Source organism: Stigmatopora argus, chromosome 1, assembly GCF_051989625.1.
Source record: "Stigmatopora argus isolate UIUO_Sarg chromosome 1, RoL_Sarg_1.0, whole genome shotgun sequence".
Taxonomy (NCBI): Eukaryota; Metazoa; Chordata; class Actinopteri; order Syngnathiformes; family Syngnathidae; genus Stigmatopora; species Stigmatopora argus.
The window spans coordinates 9,777,040-9,802,409 of record NC_135387.1 but is presented as its reverse complement, the minus strand read 5'-3'; the positions used below and the strand labels follow the sequence as shown (position 1 = coordinate 9,802,409).

Genomic DNA, 25,370 nt, shown 5'->3' with positions numbered 1-25,370 from the left:
TGGGACATGCAATGTCCTTTGACTGCATAATACATGAATTAACATATTAAAAGTGAAACATAAGTGTCAGTAGTGCACAGATACAGACCCTTCGGGGCTGTGAACAGGACTGCTGGAGGTGAGAGGACCACTGAATTGTTGTGTTCTAAATTCCACAAATCCACGATTATCTGCAGGAAATAAAATAAATACATGAATGAATCAGTGTCCAATATAAAATATACTATAGATGTGGAAGAGATTTTATGAGCCAAATCTAGGATAGAAATGCATAAACTTTCATCCAGTATGTTAGAATGTATTACTTGGTTCTCCATGATTAGAAACAGTGTCTGAGCATGAGAAACAGAAGCCCATTTTACGAGCAGAAGGCATGCACAAAATGCAAGGAATTAAAGTGGGTTCGCTTGGGGTACAGTAATTGTTGAAAGCAACGCACTTGACAACTTCACTGACCTGATGCAAATCTTTGATTAGGCTTCACCTCCGCTGGCGGCATCCAACCTGGCGGGGAGCGAGCTGCAGACAGATAATGACAGTTTAAAGGTACCTGTGTTTTGACTCTAGTACTAATTTCACATATTTCATTCATACATTTGCACACACCTGCCGTTTGTTATTTGTGGTGAAGTCATGCGCTTATATTTTTACATAATCTCAAAACCAGCCTATGCAAACCCTGTAGGGTAATTTGAACTGTACAGCATCTTAAAAGGCCACAGTGTGAAAGTGTGTGACCTAGGACTGATAAGATGACTGCAAAGGTGCTCGCATGTGCAAGTCTCATTCTCCTACAGGGCTTCTCTGCCACTTTGGGAAAGTACGTCTACGTCAGGGAGGCTATGAAGTGGAATGAGGCCCAGAGTTACTGTCGTCGTTTTTATACAGATCTGGCTCCGGTTGGTAATGAAAAGGAACTAAGGGAACTCCGTAATATCAACGCCGAGGTCAGCGCATTCTGGACTGGACTGGTGAGAAATGAAACTGACAGTGAAAAATGGAGATGGTCAGGGGGTGGTGAAGCATCCACAAATCTCTGGGGACAATACCAGCCAGATGATTCACTTTTGGAAGATGTTGGCATGATGATCAACAATGAAATTTACAGTACACATAAATATTATTGGCGGCCCTTCTTTTGCTTCAATGCCATTGTCGTGAGAGAGCGTGCGAACTGGGAGGAAGCGTTAGACCACTGCAGGGAGAGACACAGCGACTTGGCCAGTGTGACATCCCTGACAGAGATGCTTTTGATCCGCAGAGAGCTGGAAAAAAATCTCTTTACTGAGTACACCTGGCTGGGTTTGCGTTTCTTCCCAGTGGGCTGGCGCTGGGTGAACAAGGAGGACTTGACATATGAGGTCTGGAGTCGTCACGAGAGGCCTTTGTGTCCGGCAGCAAGACACAGGTGTGTAGCCTTAAAGGTGATGGGATGGACGCCAAATGCTACAAACATTGACGGCTTTCCGGGAACCAATAACACAGTTAGTGCTTTGGTGGGGAGAGCGGACGTTTGGGAAGAATCCATGTGGGAGGCTTATGACTGTGAGCAGAGACATTATTTTGTTTGCGACTGAACTTATTAGTTCTTATTTCAATTACTTGTTTTGAACTTGGTTCATTTGTTAAAACTATTATATTGTTAAGAAAATGATAAGATGTGTGTATTTTTTACTAATGATAAAATACATTTTATGATATTCGTGTTTTGATGTTTAAAGTATGTCAAATCAGCTTTTAATTCAAGTGTTGAAATAATAACAATAACATTGTCTTTGCTGCTTTTGTCTATTTTCAACAAATTACCAAGACATTGAACCAAACAGGGATATGCCGACCACTGACTAGTGACGACCAAACGACCTGCTGTGTAAATCGCCGATAATTTGGTAACGAGAGAAAATTTAGAAAAATGAAGATTCAGGCTGGGGGACAGGATTATTGATTGTTGTGTGTCATTTGGTCATGTTTTAACAAAGAAGTGATTGAGTTTCCATGCTTTCCATCACATTTTTTACTTTTTGATTTATCAAACACCAAGAACAAGCATACATTAAAGTAACGATAGTAAAATGGAGAGCAATAAGCTAAACCATGGCCTCCCCAAACCTACCAATATCATTGTCCTCAAATGCCTCCCGGTACGTGTGAACGATACCCTTAGAGAAAAAGACAAACATAATTGATAAAACATTGACAATACTACATCATCATTGGTCATTGATTTTTCCCCCCTCCCAGGCTTTAGAGAGTTGTCGGTGAAAATAAATTTAAAAAAAATACCAACCTCTCTGAGTTTCCTTCTAGGGTTGTTGGGCAGACTGTTGCTGAAATCTGGTGAAGGGGCATCATGCCTGTTGTCTTGAGCGCTCTGGTAGTGACCCTCACTGGTGGTCCTACGCCGACCAGTCTCCTTGCTCACCTCCGGGGTCATCCCTCTGGAGTGTACACCTGAACCACACACACAGCATCATATAATGTTGGAAATGACATCCACTAAGTAAGGAATGCAAAGAATGCTTCATGAATGAAGTGTAAGAAATTAAAAGGGGAGCAACTAAAAGTGAGTGGAGTTGGACAAACCAGAAAAGGAATAGGAGCGATGGCGATCAGATTGTTCTGGTGTTATGCTCTCACAGATACCCCGGATTCGAGCGTTGTACTCTGATGCCGGGGCAGGATGTCAGAGTGGTGGGTAGTGAACAGGAAGAAGGAAGAGGAAGAACAAGGTGAGAAGACATGCAGAGGAAGAAGCAATGTTGGGAAGGGGTTGTCCGATCAGCGATGGATTGAACGGAAAAAGACAATATAGACAAACAACAATAAAAGGATGTGAAACTAACGCAACTAACACACTCAAAAAAGAAGCGCTGTATATACAATTAAGATCCATTGGGAGGCAGCATTGAGCTTCTGCTTAGTGTATCTAAATGCGAACTGGTGGAGGGAGGCTGGGGTTTCAATACCCTCCTGCTATTATTACCCAGTACTCCCAGGCTTCACTTCATTTTAGCTGCAGAGCTAATTATATGCACACAGCTCATACTGTTGGTGAATGTGTAACAGGAACTGCTATATGCCTAACCATGTGTTGTTCAGTGGAACAGAGGGAGAGCTTGAGTTGAAACTTTACAGATTAAACTCTTGACTCCAGCGAGGCGGTTAATGCACTCTGCCTTGTCAGACACATCAATTACGCAATTACATTGCGGTATAGCACAGCCTTACCAGCAATGCGGTGAGCCACCAAGCCTTCTAGATTCAATGCTGATTCCTCAGCATCTTGCTCTCGCGTCAAAGAGGAAGAGGAGGTCTCCTTAGGTTGAGGGGTGAGGGATGGGAGTGGAGAGGAGGACTCACTGTACCCTGTGTAGGGAGACGAGGCCTGAAGATCTGGAGAGTGGGAAGCCGTGCCAACCATGTATGAGTTCACGGGCTTCAACGGTGGATGACCATTTGAAGAGGGGTCTGTGGAGAACTGGTGACGTGCGTGTATATATGGCTCAGGTGTGTGAGTTGGGGTGGTGTTTTGGTGTTGCAAAGTGGAGCTAATCTTTTTAGGACAGTGTACCGGAGACTCCAAAAGAGGGCTCTGGTTGGGAAAAGTTCTCCCAGTTGCACGTGGTGGCTGATGAAAGTTGCTGTTGAATGACCCGGATGTGCTGTAACCATGAATGGCCGAGTCGGCTTGGTACGATGGCCTCGTGAGTGTCTGGGAGAAGGGCACTGGTGAAGAATTGAGGCTATGTTCCCCTGGTGGAGCACTCTGTGACTTGGACATGTGGGAGTTGATCGGGTCCAGGTCAAGCATGAGCATATTCAGGGCTTCAATGGACTGCTCAATGTCCCTTTGAGAAGCTGAGGAGGGAAAATGTGGCAAGCTATGGGTGGATTGGAGTGGTGGGCCAAAAGGATCATCTGGGAGGCTGTACTGGTGCCATGCACTGAGACCCCTTTGAACAGCTTCTCGACTACTGGTACTCCTCTCAGGTGCCCTGGGCATTAGTTTAGGGTTGGATTCAGGACTGCTGGTAGGCGGGTTCCCAAAGGACTGTGAGCGGTACATTCCACTCACATTCTGGAAGTGGTTATATTCCCCCAATGGTGACACAGAGGCACTGCACTCCTGCATTGCAGTGGCGGTTTGCAATCCGTGCACAGGCATTTCACTCAACTTGTTGTTGAAAGTACCACTTTCAAGGTAGGGGCTGTCGTTTTGAATGCTGGCAGGGGCTTGTGACTGATAGTAGAGGTTAGCTGGTGTTGCCTGGCCCTCTAGGGATGAAAGCGTGCCCAAACTTTCTACACTGTTGCCCTCTTGGCTATTGGGAAGCTCGTCATCAAGAATATCTGTCTCACGTTCCCCTGCGGTAGGGGCACCACTTAGCCGGGTGTGGCCCCCGTTGACATGCACCTGAGCAGGGACAAGGTGCCGGACACCCCCTCCTGGACTTGTTGATGTGGACAAATAGACTTGCCGTTGGTGAACAGGTGCCTCAAGTCCACTCAGAAGCTGATCAAGTTCTCTCTTCTCTTGGGGGCTGAGGGTCTGGTGGATTGCTGCAGGGTTGCTGTGACTTGAGCCCCCATGCAGAGACTGACTGTGTTCCTCTGTGCGGTCGGTCTTTACGGAAGCAGTGGAGTTTCCAGAGTCACTGCTCACAGATAGAGTGTGGTCGACAGCGGGAAGAGAGGCATGGCCAGTAACAGGGAGTGTATGTTCTGTTGGCTGAAGTGGGTGATTCGGGTGTTGCAATTGGTTCTCAGTTGCAGTCAAAGGGTCACCACGAACTGGGATGCCATTGATGGTGACCACTCCCTCCAAAGAGTCTTTCTTTCGGACCTGGGCATACAGACTTCCATCAAGTGGACCTTGACTGTGAAAAACATCTGAAAGACAGATGACAACGGATCAAACCGAAATAGTGTGCAGTTCTTCCTGTGAAGTTCTATACTTTGAAATAATCTAAAATCAAATAGAAAACTTGCACAAGACCAAATAACAATCTCAAACAAGCACAAAGGAGCTCTGGAAGTCTTTTTTTATACCTTGAGTTATTAGCCCAGCAGCCAGCAACACTGGCCCCATGCACTATTAATAGACAGTTTACAGGGGGAACAGCCCTGTCACCCATGCACCACTGACAACCCATTCAGTCTGACATGAATCAGGGTGGCTCATCACCACCATGTAGAATTTTTAAAGCAAATTCCATCTAAACCAAAAAATTAAACATAACAGTTCTTTGCCTGTAAATAGTTTACCAATTGAATCTCTGGAAAAGATGCCCTACACAGTCAGGTGTTGGCATACAGTCTCCACAAACAGCTGATATTTAAGATAGTGTACAGTGATGTGTGTATACACTACAAGAGGTTCAAAGTTGTCAACTGTTTTAGTTTTAAATGTCATGTCAACAGGATGGTAGAACACCTGTTAATATTGCAGCTTGTACTTGTTGTTTTGCTTGTTTTTGTTTGCATCTCATGACAAGAGGCCACAAGCTCGTACCTAAAGCCTAAAAAAAATGTCATAAAAATCCTTTACCTGTTGACGTGATTTCCCGTCATCCTTGTGTCAAAACCAAAAATGAAAAAGATCATTTAATTCCATAAAAGTGAAGAGTAAGCCTTCTCCTGTTGCTCCCTTTGCTATGTCCTCCCATCACCAAAATTGTGTTGGAAGCGAGTGAGGGGGGCTGCACCACCACTTGACTCTTCCCAGCAGCAGGGGAGTGGCTATACAGAACTCCCATCTGTCAGTTTTCTGATGTCATTGGTCAAAGTTGGGGATCCCTTCACTCTTCCTCACTTTAAATGTCATGGTTTTAACAAGAGAACATTGAAGCAGAACATTGAATGGTCGAAATTATTTATTCATTCATTTTCTAAATTGCGTATCCTCACAAGTGTTGTGGATGCTGCTGGAGCCTATTCCAGTCAACTTCAGGCACCAGGCGGCCAGTCAATTGCTTGGCACGAGGAGATGGACGAGCAATTTAGAGTGTTCAACAGGCCTACCCTGCTTGTTTCTGGTATGTGGGAGGAAACCACGCAAGTCTGGGAGAACATGCAAACTCCACACAGTGAGGACCCACTTGGGATCGAAACCTCGACCCCAGAACTGTGAGTCCGACGCGCTAACCACTCTTTGACTGGACCGCCTTGGTGGAAATTTAAATAAGAAAGATTAACTTCTAACTAGTTACTCGTCATCTAGAAAGAGGAAGCGACAACGATAAAATACACCACTATTCATAGAAAAAATACTGGCGTGAGACAATAAAAACTCACTAGAAGATGACATTGGGGTTATAAAATACTGCAAATTACTGTGAAACACAACAAAAATAGTTTCACCATTGTAAACAAATGGTAAAATATTCAAACTATACAACAACATGGGATAATCTGTTCTAGTAAGGGGACAATGTGGTCAAAATTCAGGAATGTACGTACATCCCTCTTTTAGTCACTATTGCATTAATGGTTCTGCCAGCCCCGTCTACATCGAAAATCGCATCATGTATCAGGACATCATCCTCCAAATATTACAAGAGTTTTTAAAATCCATTTCTCAGGACGACTTGGCATTGAAGATGGTCTACAATGTATCACATTCTAGCTATGGATAAGTATACATCTTTAATACGTTCTGAAGAAATCCAATGATTGTCGAGGACTTGTTGCACATAGTGCTTGAAATAAAAACACCAAAGTGCCATAGTTGAGAATGTAAGCACGAATGGGATTCTGTTGCAATTGGTCAGAGTTGAATGATTGGTGAACAGTCAGAGACAATATATGCTCTTATTTTAGGTCAGCTGGGATCAACTCCAGCTTCACTGTGACCCTGAACAAAATAAGCAGTGTATAAAAAGGATGGATGACACAACAATGTCAGCTATGTAGCTTAAAGTAAAAGGTTCAGAGCAGCAATTTTTATGACTGAGAAATCCTATTGAAATATGAGCTCATGCTTTGCATCCAACTGTGACCACAAAAATATCAAATGGCACAGCCAGGCACCTAACATGCACTTACCACTCGCATTAATGTGTAAGCACGTCACATAATAATGGCAAGACTCCAGCTGGGTATTAACTGTGGCGACAACAATTTTTAACAAACTTTACAGTATTCCACCTGCATGGAACATGCATCCTTGCTCTGGAAGAGCAGCGTCAAACCTCAAATTAAATCAGGTGAGTCACCCGGGCAGAGTGCCATGTACACCAAATGGTGATTCACATGCCTATTCACCTTCTGTATTGAATTTTTTTTTACTGAATCATGAAAGTTCCGGCATATGCACACATTAGCAAACACAAGCGCAAGCTTTGGTGTCTCATTGGCACTTCCCTGACTTGGCAGCCATTAAAAGTCCATTTTCACAAATGTGGCTAATGGTTTATTATAAATAGAAGCAGTTGAGCACTGCATGCCACTGCTGTGTCAATAGACCTGCTTGGAATCAGACTACGTACTAGTGTAAACATGCAGTTAGATTCAGAAGCATTTGAATAGTGAGGTTGAGTTCTTAAAATCCTTTGCCACGGCGCATTAAAAATAATATATCTATATCTATATCTATATCTATATCTATATATATATATATATACGTATATATATATATATATGTATATATATATATATATATATATATATATATATATATATATATATATATATATATATATATATATATATATATATATATATATCTTGAATATAAAAGGGAAACACACCATTTAAGATTATTGATTTAAAGTGGCTTGGGCAGGAAATCTCAGAAAACAGTGCACAAACACGGCCACAGATCTGATCTTGAAATCTTCCATCTCAAAAGAAAAATTTCTGAATAAACAAAGAAATGAAATGGGTCACTGCAATGTGACATGGATAATAGATTCGTAGCGAAACAAAAATCTGTAAATACATAAAGCTGGATGATGAAGTCACTCCGAGTGGAAATGATCGAGATGGACATTTTCTTTTGGCATGACAACATCTTAATCCACACTTACAATCATACACAGTGATAGGTCGTGTCGGGAATGTGAGGACACGGAGTGATGTCATTTCACAATGGGATGTAATATTTAACTTTGATATTGTGACGACAGCCAGGCTGCATGCCAGCAAACGGTGACTTGATTTGACTGAAAGCTGACGTACAGCAGGCTTTCAGTATGTTTGCGTCACATTTCTCTTTGACTAGTGGACATTTGTAGAGTGAAATATGGCGTGACAGCACATCACTATGTGTTACAGTTTGAGCATCAGTGTTTGACAGAGTCTGATTTTGTATGAGAAATGTCTGCCTCCCACTCCATCCATCATTCACTTTTTAGAAGTAACGTAATGTGACCATGTTGGTGTCACCAACCAAGACGACTGTCAGGGTGATGTCATGTGTAAGACATCACATTACACCTCACGTCTGATTCAAATTTATCTCCATGCTGGCGATATGCGATCAGCAGCAGTTTGCCTCCAAAATAGCCATTCAGGGTAGAAATGAGGCATTAAAGGATGAGGAGAGTCACAGCAGGGTTTCGAAGGCTACCGGGATGTGAACCTGCTGCTGCAGCTCACAGTGCTGTCACCAGCATGTCCATCTCCCCAAATTTTGTTCTTGTGTGACACATGCATACATTTAAAATACTCTGCTGCTCTCCATTTCTGCAGCCTTAGTTGCCTCCATTATGAAACAGAAAAAGATTATGCAATTTATTTCTCTTCCTCCAATCAGTCCTCGCAGGTGTGACAAAATGACTTGAGCTGTGCCACACATAAAACTGGAGGAGTCTACTTCACTCTACATATCCTTCCCCACCCCCTGTGTTCCTTTCTGTCACCATCCAGCTATTCCAGAAATGCTTCACGGCTCAGCCCGACCAAATAGGGGAGGGGTAGTAAACAAAGAGGACAGCTTCCCAGCCTTCTGAACTCACATACAAATGCCAATATATCAAAAGGTATGGTATTTAATATTCTCTCATCATATTACCATTGCTATGTATTAAATACATTGCTTGAAAAGGTTTGCCTTTAAACCAGGAAATTGTGTGGTGGTCAGACAACATCACGTGACACTTTTAACGTTACTGTTACTTGTTTTGACCCAACTGGAGCCCACTCAGTCCAGCGACTTGGGCAACTGCGGGGGAACAAGGTTATTAGCAGACCTGACACACACAACTGCATTCCGATGTAAAAACTGCAAAGTACTCAACATGCTAATGAAATCACGTACGCACAGACACACATAGGTGGATGCTAACAAGGCGGACTAACAATATACTGTAGTGCCAGGGGGCTTGTGAATTACAATGTAAGCAACAGGCATCCTAATCCCGTACTCTTTAAAAGACAACATTCTTTTGCTGAGCTCTTTCAACTTTGTGTCCAAGGTCAGGGTTAAAAATGGCGCCAGGAGAGTAAAGTGACATGAGTTTGGACATCAACACATGAACATTAGTACAAATAAACAAGTCTGGCTTTTGCTAATGACCCGCCCTTAATGAGTGATGGATGTGCGGTGCTGAGATAAGTTGAATCATGTTTTTCCATCCTGGAAGATTCCAACACAGTAACTACATAATTTAAAAAACACACTTAAATTGAGTCACTTTTATCAAGAAGAAGAAGCACCAATCTATTTATTTTAAGAGAATTTAAGAAGACAAAAAAAATGTCTTCCAGAAGAGGCTCCCTGCAGTGTGCAGGTTTTAAAAAGATTACAAGTTGAAGTACGGGTGATTCCGACTGACCTTCAGGAAACACTGCAATTACTACAATGCCCCTCTGAGGAACTCAATGAAAGAAAAAATGGGTCTTTGCGACATAATAAAGTGAATGCGTCACCACTCTGACTGCTGTCAGTGAGATGACTACATTACTGATCCATGTTTGTGCATACCATGCTGGTCATCAGCAGCTCCATCACAGCGGTGGATGAAGTTTTCATATGAGTCCCAACGGATCAAAGGATCTTGGGTGTTGTAATCCACACAGACGCTAGGCCCGTTCTCCAGATGGCTTAGTCCTGAAAAACCAATTTCACAATTAGGATGTGGTTCACATGCTAAGTAAAAATTACAAAAAAATCTATAGGCAGTCTATAAAAAACATGCTACCTTTAATTTTCTGTGGAGCATACGAAAACACAAACTCCACCTTCCCATATTCAGGGAATCTGTCATCTGTAAACACAAACCACTTTTAAGTACTGGACAGTTTCTCCTAAATTATAATACTACAACAAAATGCATTATAGATTAGGGAATCTGCTTGGAAGCAGGATGCCACCAGATGGTGGTAGAGGAATAGATTTATACTGGATGGCACACGAAGGTGTCATTGTACAGTATCGTTGGGAATGACTGGTCCAAAAAACAAAACATTCATTATCATTCATTCATTTTCTGAACCGCTTTACCCTCAGTAGGGCCGCTGGGCGTGCTGGAGCCTATCCCGGCTGACTTCGGGCCAAAGGTGGGGGACACCCTGACTTGGTGGCCACGAGGAGACGGACAACAATTCACGCTCACACTCATATCTTGGGGCAATTTAGAGTGTGAAATCAGCCTACCATGCATGTTTTTGGAATGTGGGAGGAACCCGGAGTACCCGGAGAAAACCCACACAGGCCCGGAAAGAACATGCAAACTCCACACAGGTGGACCAACCTGGATTTGAACCCAGGACCCCAGAGCTGTGAGGCCGACGTGCTAACCTCTCAAGCTACACAGAAATCAAGTAAATTTAATTTTCTTACCTTTGAATGTCTCATCCAATTCACGCTTTCCAAACACCACTCCAAGATCATGGATTGCACATGTGTGGAACTGGACCCTGAACACGACATCCCTGGTGGAGTTTCTGTACCGCTTGTGGTAACACTTAAGCTGTGGCAGTGTAGATAGTGATGTGTATGTGGCTAAAAGGTAACACAATTGAATGGAATGGCAGAATGGCTTACCAGGATGTCACCTTTTAGCAAAAGGCCGGGTTCAATGGTGATACAAATGCTGGTGTTGCCATCGCCCTGCACGTTGCTGTATGAACAAAAACAACAGCATCTCGTAAAAACAAATCAATTTAAAGTTGAGCATAAGTGACTAGCAAAGATTACATACTATATTCCCGATGTATAGACTGGCTGCATGGCCTGGTAAATCTTCAGGAATGGACGGCAGCCTGGGCAGAACAAATGGGGAGGGGAAATTTCACTTCATTTAATATTTTAGTGTACAAAACCATTCCCAAATATTCAAAGAGAAGATTCGCACCTCCTTTGGACTCAAAGTTGGGAATTCCATGCATGATCACATGATGAAGGAACAGAGGCTTGTTGTTGATTTTTATATGGCCAGACAAAAGGCCATTAAAATATTGCACGTACCTAAAGAGCGAAAAAAAAAGCAGGAGAGTTAAAAAGAGCACACAAACAGAAACATTCGTACAGTTTTTGTATTTTCAGTATTTTTCGTCAATCAAATATTTCACTGTAATGTCTGTCAGTAAATATCCCATATTAAGATATGGAGGCCTGCATTTAAATGAATGTTTTTTTAAGTACGGTTTATCGTCAGGTGCGCTCAATGGTCCGGAAATTACAGTATTTCAAGTGCCATCCAAATAAATAAACTAAGTTTATTTTGGAATAAGGAATGTGAATAACTATTTCCGTTTAACCTACAATTGCTAACCTCCCGTGGCCGGATGATTCGCCTCAAGACGTTTCGCCGACGGACGTTTGACAGACGGACAGGTCGCCGAATGGACGTTCCGCCGTCGGCGTAACGTCTTTAGGCGAATCATCCGAGCACCTAACCTCCTGTAAAAACTGTTAAGGTCATGAGGAAAAGTGGTACTGAGAAAATATGAATTCACACTAATCTCAAAATGTGTATTTGCAACAATCTAAAAACTAGTATGCTACCACATTAAATCATTGTTTTACAGGGGGTAAAAACTTGAACAATTCACATTCAGCAATAAAGCCAACTTTATTTAAGGAATACTTGGAATAATCGCTGTGCTTACCTTAATAAATTACTTATAGAGTTGAAAATTTCAAGTTGCACTATTGAAAAAGTTTACGTGACTGAAGCTACAATAGATTACTGCAGTGCATCCTGTTTTTCAGTGCAGGTGATTGAGATTAGAAACAATTATGTCCGATTTGGGAAAAAGAAGCTTGGCCGAGGATGAGCCATCAGACTTATTTAGTTATTTCTTTGTTTATTCTCTGTCACCTTGTTCTTATCTCCCCCCTGTAATAGTCTTGGATTCCACCACATACTTAAAGACATTATTTCAGGCTAATCACGCTGTTGGAAAACAAGCTTAACTTCACTCTCTTGGGAAGTCTCTTGGCATGAATGGAATCTTTCAAACAAACAGTGGATGCTACGACATTTTCATACAATTATCTTAATTCAAACTCAATTGCAGGGAAGAAAAACCTTTTCCTGTTCACATTTGGACCAGTCATTGGACAATTTGATGCTTAGGGAAAAATACACGCTTTCAAACATTTAGAAAAAAGAAGTGAGGTAACAACTAACCTTCTTTGTGAAGGTTGACCCACAGGAAGTGCTTTGTCCTCATAGAAACGCCTCATAGCAAACCTGTCCAGTGCCTGGTCAGCACTGTAAATGAAGATGAGTATTATCTTTATGGTAATCTTTTGAAAAACTACCCTGCAAAGTTTCAAAGTATCTCTAAACTTCTAATAACATCTGGCTACATTAAAGAATGATGACTCCCTGAGCTGTTTGCTCTCAGAGAACCCGAACAATAAACCAGCCGGGATGGCTTGTTTTGCCGCATTAATCATACTGCAGTCTTACACACACCTTTAAATAGAAAAACATTCACCGACAATAATCATGAGAGAGCAAATGCCATTAAGGTGTTTGTTACCTTGCAGATATGCTGCTGTAATGCATGTAGGCAGCCACCACCACCCCTGTCCGACCTCGGTTACCCTGTAAAATCAAAGGGGTCATATCGTAATGGTTGTCAATGTTATCAATATCAATGGATGTGTTTTATGTAAGTTTACTTTGTTGTGAAGCACCACAACATTGTGTGGGTCGCCATTGAGCCACGTGTCGATGGCCTTGCACATGCTGCAGATCTTGTCCAGTGGGGGTGCGTGGTGGTCTGGCCATCCAAATTCCAGCACCTGCCGAGGTCAAATGAGTGAGATGCTTCCGAAATACTTTGTTGTACCCCATTTACTGTGTTTATACCTTGGGGTTTAATGTTGCTAGGTCATTCCTCAGTTCACTCAGGTTGAGGACCTAAATTCAGCAAGGACAAATATAAATGCATTAAAACAGACAGTGAGATTGGTACATTCATTAAAAGGGCAATCCTCCTCACCAGGTAGTGGTCCCCGTGTTTTGAGCGGAGCATGGCCGCCACCTCCTTGAGATGAGCGATGTAGTTGCGCTCCTCGGCAGTGGCAGGGAAAGAGAAGGATATGATCCTCTCTGTGATGTAGACCAGGTCCACTTCGTAGGTTTCCTCCATGCCTTGAACCATACTTTGACTCCTAGTGAGGGCACATGCCAAGCAAATTGCAGATATTTTCTCTAGTTTTGAATGTGCTGTCAGATCAGAGATTTTTTAACCACTTTGACAGTGAATTTAAAATACTATACGTTCAAGGTGAGCTGGAAAGTACACTAGCATATTTTACCTATTCTCCATGGACTGGTGATATGACTTCTCATTAATGAGATCAAAACACTTTGAAATGGAACTGAGAAATGTGAGCACATGTGCTTCAGGTAAAAACGGTCTTACCGTGACTGCTTTCTCTTTATTTCGGCACTCTTACAGGACCTGGCTGACCCCTGAAGTGATAAGTCATGAGCAAAATGATATCAGTAATTATGGTACAAAATCAGTTTTCTTTTTGTGGAATGAAAACAGAGACAAAAACTGAAATGTGTCCTTGGGGCACAGAAAACTATGTCATTAAGGACAAATAGAGTTGAACAAGGATTCTAGCATGATGAAGTTCGAGTTTAAACCAATAGTCAGTATGGATGTATTTACACATTGATAGAGCGCATATACTATAAGGGAGGCATTGGAGACTGCTAAAGAAGGGGCTCTGCGGTCAACGGTATGCTTTCTTGTTGTCTTGCATCATTTGTGGAAGCTGGTAGGACTACAGATGATCACGAACCAATACTCAATTCAACATAACGGTGAAGCTTGGAGCCTAGATGCTCTTATGAAAAACTGAAGGGAAGATTTCTGTCAGCTTTTCATAAAAAATATGAACCACAGCCGATGTGGACTAAAAATGATGATAAAAACTTCTTGTGTGGGAGGGTTGTGTGGTAAAATATACCAAAAAACACATATGATCATTTATATTTTTCCTGATACATTAACTGTAGGGCACATTGCCTAGGTATCAGAAAAAATTGTACAGAGTTATAGAAATAAAGTCATATTAAAACTTCCCTCCAGTGTGGGTGGGTTATACCTTGTTGATCAGGTGACCTGTGCTCCACCTCCAAATTAAACGCTGGGGGGCAAAATGACTCCCAAAAAAGCCTCCAAATGCCATAGCTGCTTTATTCAATGTCAAAATAATTAAGAAAACAAGATTGTGTGTCATATGTCCATGCCCGGTGAGATGCGCATTTCACTCCATGCTGGTTCTGATGATGGAAAAATACTACGTGATGCTGCTTTCGCCAACAGATGATGTTCTGGTCTCATTCCCCATAAGCTCGCTCCTTTGCAGCTACTCCTCCTACTGTCTCATTATCTATCATTATTCCCATCTCCTCTACCACAGTTTTCCCCTTTTTCCCAAGCCGAGTGTTGATGTGCACTTCCTTCGCACTGTAAACAGCCACTGCAGACTCTAATTACCCTTCAGAATGGTGTTTCTGCGCTTAGAATTGGTACAAGCAACTTGCATCGGCCTGGTATTGCTGAAGCAGGGTCTGAACAAAAACTAAAACTATCTCATTGTCAATGCCGTTGATTCATGGCAGTGGTTCTTAACCTTGTTGGAGCTACTGAACCCCACCAGTTTCATATGCGCATTCACCAAACCCTACATTAGTGGAAAATAAAATGGGATTTTTTTTCAAATTCAAGATATTTAAATTCCTTGCAGCACTGATTGGCTAAACAATGTCACGTGATCCTCTGCAGCCAGTGATGGTCAAATGGGGCATGTTATCGTGTACATAGACATGAAGTGTCGATCTGTCTTGACCTCCGTGGCAGAGGCTCCACCGAACCCCTGAGACCGACTCACCGAACGCCTAGGGTTCGATCGAACCCAGGTTAAGAATCACTGATTTATGGTAAGACGTATTGTCTCCGGAGCCAGAAGGTAATTTTGAAAATCCCAACAGTTCAGTTGCGCGACCTGGACAATCCCACCATGATGTCAGTTATGGACAATTTGTGCTGATAATAATAATCGGACATAGGCCATGTCGTCATTACCACAACACAAAAAGCCTACTTGTCATCACACGCAGAAACTGCGTGTGACGAAATTGATGGTGCTTCTCCATAAGCTACGTTTAATCGGCAAAAGACCTAAATAAGTGTAAGTTACGGACTTGTAATTTGTCATTCCGCTGTTGTGGTCGCTTACCTCTCGATTACATACAGGTCGCTTACCTCTCGATTACCGCACACTGTCTGCCACTTACCTTCCTTCAAGTCAGCTAGTAGGAGGCAGATCACCAACCAAACATCTATTCATATGCCGCAGAAGGGAATGTGTGTATGTTAGCGCGAGTTTAGATGTCTGATGGATGTGGGGAAAAAACTGTCCTTAAGCCTATTTGTCCGAGCTTTGTGGAAATGATGATGATGATGATTTGGATTTTTTTTCCCAACTTCACTGTATTAAAAGACCCTATTCCTTCTGTCACTTCTACCAGCAGTAGATACCATGAAAACAATATGTATTGATTTGTTGTGCCCTATATCTTATCTCATAGCTTGATTATCACCTGGAGATGACATGTTAAATATATAGTTGAAACCCTGCATCAGTGACGTGCAAAATTGGGTCAATTTTTTTTGAGGATTGATAACATAGAGTTCTCATGTACGTGTAACAATGAGACATGGTGCTGCTGTAAGAAGCAGACGTCAGGTATACTTGATTTCTGTCAGACCAGAAACCCAGTTCACAAACCTGAAACTGGCACTTAATGAAACACAGATGCAAAGCACTTTTAATCAACAATTAAAAGCAAAGAAAAATATGATTTTTCAGTTCATACTTAGAGGTTGTAAAAAATAAATCCTGCCTGTTTTTTACAAGGCCTTAAATTTCTTTATCTTCACTTCCTGAAGAGTAATAACACACTCTTCATCATTCTCCAGAACGAGATGAAATAGAAAATAAAAACTTACTCTATGGAATTTGACTTTTTTTAAAGGGCTTTTTTACACACAACTTTTTATCAGAACATAAGTGTGAACAAACATACAGTAAATGTTCATTGTGCTGGAATTAGCACAGACAGACTGCATGTTTATTTCTTTGTGCTGGTTCATATTGGATAACCAGTCAGTTGATATTAACACTGAACATGGTAACTGTAGTTTTTAAAACATGTGTTGAGAAATACTAAGACAAGCTACTTACAGGAGTATCTACAAGCTTTAATGGCAGCTGAGGAGTAGGGGGCTGTAGAGAGAATCCAGAGAAAAGACTGGTTAGTAATGAAATGCCATCTGTGGAGCATTACTCATATAGAAGAGAGACAATGAAATCAAAGAAACATTGAGTGTGCTCATGCACATATACTGTACACAAAAAAACATATATACAAAGAAAGCTCTATACATTTATGTTAAGTGCAATGTGTTTAGCTAAACTCTGCAAACAAAACTTGAGATTGTAAAGTGGGTTGCCTCGGTCATTCAAGAGGGCCAGCATCCAATGTAAATATGTACAAAGAAGTGAGTGCTTGGAATGTCCCGAATTTGTTCAGTTCTACAAATAAGAGAAAGCATCCAGCAACCAGCATCAAATTCTTGAGGTGGTCCTAGATGTCGCACTTCTGTGGCTGATGGAAAATGGACAATTGAACACTGTGGGGGAAAAGGCTTAAGCTTAGAGCACAGGTGTGAAACTCAAGGCCTAAAGGCCAGCTCACAACCTGAGACATCAAATTCAGTGGCCCAATAAAGCAAATCATATACAAGTTCCTTCGTTTTTCAAGCAAAAAGGTGACAAAATGAAAATTTTTCTTTACTTTACTGTAAAGAATATTGGACTATTGGAAGATCTGTGGTCACAAGTCCTCTTAAATACATTTACTATATTACATGAATACAATAATCAAATGAGTAGAGAAACCCACTAGTTTAAAATAGTATGATTTTAATTTAGTTTGTCTACAAATAGATGTTTTTGCAGATGATTGTCATTTTTTTAAAACAATATTCACACATTTGAAGCATTTAAAATGGCATGCGAATAATTGTGTCTATCCATTTATTTCACTCTTCGGTACTGTTTTTTATTATTATTATTTTTGTTTATCAATGACATATTAGAACGCTGTCATTTAACTTTGTAAATAGCATTCAACTTTTGAGTTGATATGGGGTCTTCTAGAGTGCAGACTCTGATGTGTTTGATTAATAATAGCAGTTTATATGGACAATTGTGATTATTCACGATTTGTAACTTGTGTCATGGTAGTGGTTTCTTCCTACCAATTTCCTTTTCCTTCTCAGGTGCGGGAGCCTATCCCAACTGACTTCAGACAATAGGTGGACTACACTCCAAACTGGTCACCAGTTAGTTGTAGGACACACATAAACAGAGAACCATCCACACATCCAATGACACTGGCACCCAGTGGGACTCAAACCCACGCAATGAACCAAAGTCAGGCAAAAGAACCACTGCACCACAGTCTGCAGTGATAATAGGGTGAATGTATTACATTTTTAACACCCATAGCAGCCCTTTGAGGGAAAGGGTAACTACTATATGACCAACGAAGCGACAAATATGTGATGGAAACTTTAGCTTTAGAACCTTTTGCAACAGTTTTGCCTTCAATTCCAGCAAGGAATATTACATGAAAAATGGGGTCATTGGCATCAGTGGGCTCTACTGCGTCAGTGAAGGTATTTATAATGAAAAGCATGTTGTACTCACAAGCTCATAGTTGGTGCTGGTTTGACAGGCCGTGGTGACCTGTAATAGAAAGGACAATATTTGAAGGACAGGGTTTCTGTTCTTTTGTAGCCTTTTTTTGCAATAATAACAAGCAAGGAGATGTTTTCTCTCTCGTCATAACATTGCTTCAGAATTAGAATGGCTTTCATTACATTTTCTGATGTTGCATCTTTAAATAGGAAGGCCACCACCGCGTGGTCTTAGTATCCATGACAAGTGGCTCCTATTAGTCTGCATAACCATCTAGCAGCTACACATCACAGATTGGGATATAGCAAACGGAGGAGCTTTACGCATAAACACGATCCGTGGCAGGTTGGTGCGTAGTCAGATTGGCGAGCACTATCAGTAGCCAGCAGGCTCTGGTGGGAAGGAAGCCACCATAATTAGTTTGCACAGTGAAAACAAAAGCCGGTTGGCATTTGCAAGGTTATCACGGAGAATCAGAATCCAGGAGGGAGAACAGTATTGTTAATATGCCACGTGATGTCAAAACTGGTCATTGATGAAAGTCACCATTTTGTTTTCATGCCAACACTTTGCCTCATTTCCTGCGGCCCGGACTGACATTAACATAACTGTCTTGGCACACAGTAGCCATTTCCTTCAAGCATGCCACTTCATTTGCAGCAACACTCTATTATACAGCAGGGGTTCTCAACTTAGGTTACCCGAGGACTAACATTTTCCCATAGTCATTAAATTGTGTGCTACTTTGATTGAAGGCAAACTACATTATGTGAAATAATTTGATTATAAATGCCTTTGAAATCTAACAAAAATATCATATTAGGAAATTGCAATGCAGAACACATTATTAGGAAATGGGAGTTAATTACATTATTCCATTCAAACTGAGTGGATGAATATTAATCGATGAACCACATTTGAATATGACAGTTTTATAAATTATAAGTGCTCAGAATGACAAACAAACTGAAAATATTGAATATCCTGAAAAAAGTTAATCATTTCAGAAACTTAAACTCAAATATTTATAATAATTACTCATTGATTTTGATGATTAAGATTACATATTGAAAACCTAAACAGTAGGTTTAAAATAATTGGAGTTGCAAGTTTGAATTATTTGAACCTGTGTGAAAATCTCAAAAATATGTTTCAGTTCATCAATATTTTTTTTTATTATTGTAATTTTTTGTTAACGTTTGATATTAAGTCATCTGGTCTTTCAAAAGAAAAGTTCAAATTATATTTTATTTTCCAGTTGCTCTATAAAATCAATTAACAACTGTTCCATGGCCTGAGAATCACTGATTTGCAGTATGTTTGTTGACCCAGAGGTCCAAAGGCATCAGGAATCAGGGTAATGGGACTCAAGAGATGCCTGACGACAGATCTTCACAGTTCAAATTCCTAACTGCCTCTACACTGACTGCATCCTTATAAGGCGACCGATGTGGGAAGATAGAAGGATCTTCTTGTTATTTTTCCTGCTTAGACATAAAAAAGCATAGAAATATCAGAGAAACCCTGCCATGCATCTGAAATGTCAGGTCACTTGAACCATTTGGATTGCTGATCACAAAGAAAACCTCAGATTTAATATCACTGTCAAGCAATTAATTACATTTCTACACTATCTGCTCAATGTATATCAATTGCAATTGGTGTTAAAGTGCAGTACCTGTAGTCGAGCACCCACACTTGCAATTCCTTTAGCAATCCTATGAGACCAGTACCAAATCAATGGCAGCTTTCCTGAGAAATTGAATTCCACGCTCACCAAGCAACAACCAAATAAGGACCGAAGTGCAAAAGGCGTCTTTGGATGGATATAAACACGCTGGCTCTCTGTTTTCCTTGGAAAGGGAATAACTTCAAAAACCACTATAACCCGTGGTGAGCTTGTTCATCTGTGGTTTGACATTTTGACATTAGAGTGGAATGATCCAGCATATGATAGTTCAAGTTTACAAATGTGGTATTCAAGGGTTAAAAAAGTTGTTATCATTACAAAATAAATAAATGTGTACAATCTCTTTTGACGGGAACCTAAAAGTCAGGAGGAACAGTTATAGCACAAAACTAGTTATTGACAATAGACTCAAAACAATATGGATAAAGCAATCAAGATTCAGTTGACATTTATGCGATAACTTCCTATCACAGAATAAGCTGTTAAAATTGAGTTCTTTATATTATTTTCTTCTTGCTTCAGAGAAGATGAGAACAAATATAGTTTTTATTCTTTAAACCACTTCTGGTTTCATTAAAATATATATAATAGCTGCCTAGACCACAGGGTACTGATATTTAGTGGGAACTTGAAGCAGACCATCATTTAGCTCCCATCAGTCACAGTTGTTTAACGGCTTTGTGGTCCAAAAGAAACTTCATTCAAGGCATGCAAGATGTTGAAAACCATGGCTGAGAAGAAAGTAGCTGTTGGATAGCTATCAGGCCACAGTGCGACGTCCAATCCGTAATTATAAATATGGTTCAAAATGAAGAACTAATGAATAACAGGTTGGCACGGTGGAGCGAGTGGTTAGCGCATCGGCCTCACAGCTCTGGGGTCCTGGGTTCAAATCCAGCTCATGTCCATCTGTGTGGAGTTTGTATGTTCTCCCCGGGCCTGTGTGGGTTTCTTCCGGGTACTCCGGTTTCCTCCCACATTCCAAAAACATGCGTGGTTGGCTGATTGGACACTCTAAATTGCCCCTAGGTATGAGTGTGAGCATGAATGGTTGTTTGTCTCCTTGTGCCCTGCGATCGGTTGGCCACCGATTCAGGGTGTCCCCCACCTATGGCCCAGAAACAGTTGGGATTGGCGCCAGCAACCCCCGTGAACCTAATGAGGATAAAGCGGTTCAGAAAATGAGATGAGATGAGATGAAGATCAGATGTGCAATTGCAATTCTCTTGGAACAAAGAAAAATGATTAAGAGCATATTAAACTGAGGTTAGAAATGCATCGTGAAGGAATGTAAATGAGAGTGGGGCTTTTTTAAAATTATAATTATTTCTTTTAGCACACAACCCAAAACAAGTAAAACACAATTTCATTAGTCATGCATTTTTAGGATTGAGAGTGAAAAACTATTGGGATGTACTATTTTTTTGTCACATTTCCCTTGGGATTGCTCTCTAATAGATGAACAGGTAACCTTCCCAGAGGGGCACCATGTTCTATAAGAAGAGACAAACAGCTGTTCTTTAACATTGGTGTTCACCTCGCGATGCTCAAGGGAGACATGACTGAGGTTCTTGTTATGGGCAAGGTGTGGAAAAAAAGATGGAATGTTTTCTTTACACACTCAGAAGCAAATTAACTACATTGTCAGGTTGTGTCATACCTTACGGCATCGCGATAAAACTGCATTACAATTTTTTTTTCTCACCTGTCATGTGGGATATGCACCTCAGTGACCTCTTCATCACTTATGTTTTGCTAGCTGAAGGTCAGAGTAGAGTGACTGCCAACATTACTTTTCTTAACACCCAAGATGAGTAATGTGGGAAAAGGTAAAGTAAATCCTACATGTTTATTTTTTCTACTCACACACAGTTGTTGGAAACAGTAGTAAAATAATAGGATTATGGTGTTTTTTCCTCAAGTAATAAAGGGAACAATCTGATGATGTATTCCAAAAGTAATATGAACTTCGAATATTAATAAAAATATTATTTTCACACCGTCTTAAAAGCCAGCAATATTTATTTCCCTCCAGTTCTTAAAGCATGCAATTCCCTAAAAAAAGCATAAAACAACTCTTACCTGTATGTAGAGCCCTCTCTGCACCTGTTTTTTTAAATCTGCATTTCTACAGGCTTCTCAACACACACCAGCCTAAACTCGTCCTAAGAGGACAGAGACAACAGCAGGAGCACCAAATACAGACTCTTTCAACCACCTCCTTGGCCAGAGACCCCCGCCCCTCCGCAGTCAAAACACCAGCCGTAATCCCGGACGCGTGCCAGAGAGCTACTGAAGTCAGCCACTGCACTGAACCAGGAGGCACTCTTCATGCTAATAGCTGCGGCTCCTCTATCCACTGCCAAGTAGAATCTGAACACACTATATAAGGCCAAGAAAGCAGCTTGGGGATGCTTGGTGCCCAAAGCAAGACGGTAACTGTATGTTAATCTTTCTCTCTCAGAGCACTCCCTGTCTAATTCCCCTGTCCGCTCTCCTTCTGTCCTCACTTTCCTCAAAGCAGCTGCTGAAAGAGAATACCTATCTCTCCAACAACCACACACTGATACATCATTAGACCGTGCTTGGCAAAAACAGAATTGTTATACTCTCACCAGAAAAAAAACCTGTCTATTTTCTACAGTGCTTTATTCAGTTATTAGGGTTGCATGTGACCTTAAACTAATCCCAGATGACTTAAGGTGAGAGGCGAGGCAAGACCTACATCGGCACATGGAAAAATAACCATTCACACCTCCCACCATGGGACTTTTTACTCTTTACTGAATTTAACCTAAAAGCATATTACTGAAATGTGAGACAAATTCAGGCATTAGAAGAACATGCTCTCTCTCCCTCCCCCCTGTTGGGGCCCTTGGCGACCAGTTATTATAAATTGAGACTGAACAGCAAGAAGCTAACATAAGGAAGATGACAGTTCACCTTAAAGACATAAAAGTGTTTGACGTCATTGACTGGAATGTTTTTAACGGTGGCATGACACTGATGGAAACATCCACTCCAATACCAATTACATCTGTTTATGTGAAGGCAACATTATGAAAGACTACTTATTTTCTTCCTTGATGCACAATGACACAACACAGAAAAGTTCAAAACAATGTTAAAAAGGCCAACTCGAAATATGGCAAATGTGTATTTGAAAAAGTGACTTGCATGGAATGTGCTGTTGACCAAAGGACTAATTAAAGGCCTCAAATCCACCCATGTTCAGCCTAAAACCCTCCCACAGTATTAAACGTTTCTCACTTGTGTCCCACTTTTAGATAACAAATTAACAAACAGTTTCACTCAGAATAATGAGTTATCAGAAAATATTTGTTTTAAATTATCCTTATAAATGGGGGATGCACTTGTAGCGACAGTTTACTACAATTATACCACACTATCACACACGCTGACAATAACATGACAGTACAATTCAATTGAATACAATAGAAAACATGTAAAAAAAAATGCATATACAACAGACTAATCCATTCAAATGCTCAGACATAATTCATTTAACAAACTCCAAGAGCTCCAGTCATTCCAATTTTTATTCTCATACATGACTGAAACCAATACTTTGTGTGCATCTGTCCATAAAATATATCTAAGACTGTCTAAAACAATTTGACTTCAGAGTGAAGTGTAATTTTGGCAGAACACATACGACATACTTTTGCAAAAACCCAGAAGGTTTATTTTAGGAAACAAACCCTCAGTAGTGCAGTTATGCACTTTACCCATGATGGTAAAGAATATTCCAACATCCATTACCTTGCCATCCCTCTTTAAAAACGCACAAGGCCAAGCCTCTTATTTGAATCTAAGTCAGCAAAAAACCACTAGAACAAGAATCTAAGAGAAGTCCAAACCAGGGGCAAAAACATAAAAAAGCAAAGATGCAACTCATTTGCATTATCAGTGATAATGAATTGACAAGGGCTGACTCTGCTTGTTGATTTGAATATATTTATTATATAGACGTCACAAGTTGGCAATATCAAACCTTCTTGACATCCTCATTCAATTCATTATGGGGCCCATTAAAACTGCATAAAATGTGAGAACACCAGCATTAAAGCATTCAAGCAAATACTTGTGTGGTTAATGGCGTAAAGAATGAGATGCTAAAGCCACTAATAACCATTAAAAAAATTAATGATTTTCATTGGTGACACCTTTACTATTACAAGGTCAGGATGTGAACATAAAACCATAGTTTCTACACCTAAGGAATTAAATAATGTCCTTCATTAAAACAGTTCCCACTCAACATCCGTCAGACTTCTCCTGGTTTGACTTTCTTTTAATATATATCTACATTTTTAGTATTAATTTTTACACTCCTGTCGACACATTTGAGCCAAGAGGCTGGCAATAAGAATGTTTGATTTGAGAATCTGAGGAGTGATTAGAGGGATGGCAGTTCCAACCAACAAAAACACTAAAAGTGGCCTTGTTCGACATTAGCTGTCTAACCGGTACCCAGACATTTCGTCAACGGACACTTCGTCGACGGACACTTCGTCGCCGGACGCTTTGTCCCCAGACGGTTCGTCGAACGGACGCTTCGTCGAACGGACGCTTTGTCGCCGGACGTTTCGTCGGCGGACAGTTTGTCGACTGGACACTTCGTCGACGGACATTTCATCGCCGGACACTTCGTCGCCAGTCAGTTCGCCTAACTTTAACCACTAATCTTAACCACTATCCCCTAACTCTAATCCTAACCACTATCCCCTAACCCTAATCCTAACCACTAACTTTAACCACTATCCCCTAACACTAATCCTAACCACTAACTTTAACCACTATCCCCTAACCCTAATCCTAACCACTAACCTTAACCACTATTCCCTAACCCTAATTCTAACCACTAACCTTAACCACTATCCCCTAGTCCGCAACGATTTAAAGAAAAATAAAGTTTATAAATGAAGTAAAGAAAAGTTTGACATCTGAGTTGTTATGTCACGTTGATTCTTTTTGGGGTCTTTCCAAACGTGGAGCGCTCAACGTAGGAACCGTTTCGTGCGTAATGTGTTTAGAGACGAGCACATTTAGTACTTACTTGCACACGCCCAAATGTTAATGTGTTTGTGTTGTCGAGCAAGTTTTTGCTGTTTTATTTTCTTTAATAAAGAAAAACAAAAACTCCCATCTGTGAATTTCCTTTGTCTTATTTTTAATAAAATAATTTTATTTATTTCCTTTTATTTTAAAAACAATCGTTCGCGAGTCCTGCGACGAATTGTCCGTCGACGAATTGTCCATTCGACGAAGCGTCCGGGGACGAAGCGTCCGGCGACGAAGTGTCCGTCGACGAAGTGTCCGTCGACGAAGTGTCCGTCGACGAAGTGTCCGGTCACGGTCTAACCATCACTTTGTCCTACCATAGTCATTTGTTGATTCCCACTGCACTCTGGGAATGTGTGTTGACATTAAAAAGTTGGAGCAAGAAAAACAGACAGACCCTGGAGGGCA

At 41.0% G+C, this 25,370-nt stretch overlaps 1 protein-coding gene across 8 annotated transcripts in view; it reads right to left on the bottom strand.

Annotated features, from left to right (window-relative positions):
• The window catches only part of tns1a (tensin 1a), a 46,255-nt gene that overhangs the window by 6,445 nt on the left and 14,440 nt on the right, over positions 1–25,370 (bottom strand). For 7 of the 8 annotated variants that reach the window (XM_077595057.1, XM_077595037.1, XM_077595027.1 and 4 more), the window contains 19 exons: positions 18,197–18,235; positions 16,667–16,708; positions 13,828–13,877; positions 13,402–13,573; positions 13,269–13,319; positions 13,079–13,201; positions 12,937–13,001; positions 12,579–12,662; positions 11,298–11,410; positions 11,145–11,205; positions 10,988–11,063; positions 10,784–10,913; positions 10,143–10,208; positions 9,926–10,051; positions 3,229–4,890; positions 2,288–2,451; positions 2,114–2,159; positions 457–519; positions 89–170 (listed from right to left, as the gene is read on the bottom strand). In XM_077595057.1, coding sequence (XP_077451183.1) covers positions 89–170; positions 457–519; positions 2,114–2,159; positions 2,288–2,451; positions 3,229–4,890; positions 9,926–10,051; positions 10,143–10,208; positions 10,784–10,913; positions 10,988–11,063; positions 11,145–11,205; positions 11,298–11,410; positions 12,579–12,662; positions 12,937–13,001; positions 13,079–13,201; positions 13,269–13,319; positions 13,402–13,573; positions 13,828–13,877; positions 16,667–16,708; positions 18,197–18,235 — 3,215 coding nt within the window. Of the gene's footprint in view, positions 1–88; positions 171–456; positions 520–2,113; positions 2,160–2,287; positions 2,452–3,228; positions 4,891–9,925; positions 10,052–10,142; positions 10,209–10,783; positions 10,914–10,987; positions 11,064–11,144; positions 11,206–11,297; positions 11,411–12,578; positions 12,663–12,936; positions 13,002–13,078; positions 13,202–13,268; positions 13,320–13,401; positions 13,574–13,827; positions 13,878–16,666; positions 16,709–18,196; positions 18,236–21,959; positions 22,067–25,370 lie in introns of those variants that run through there. The other variant, XM_077595063.1, reaches the window with a different exon arrangement.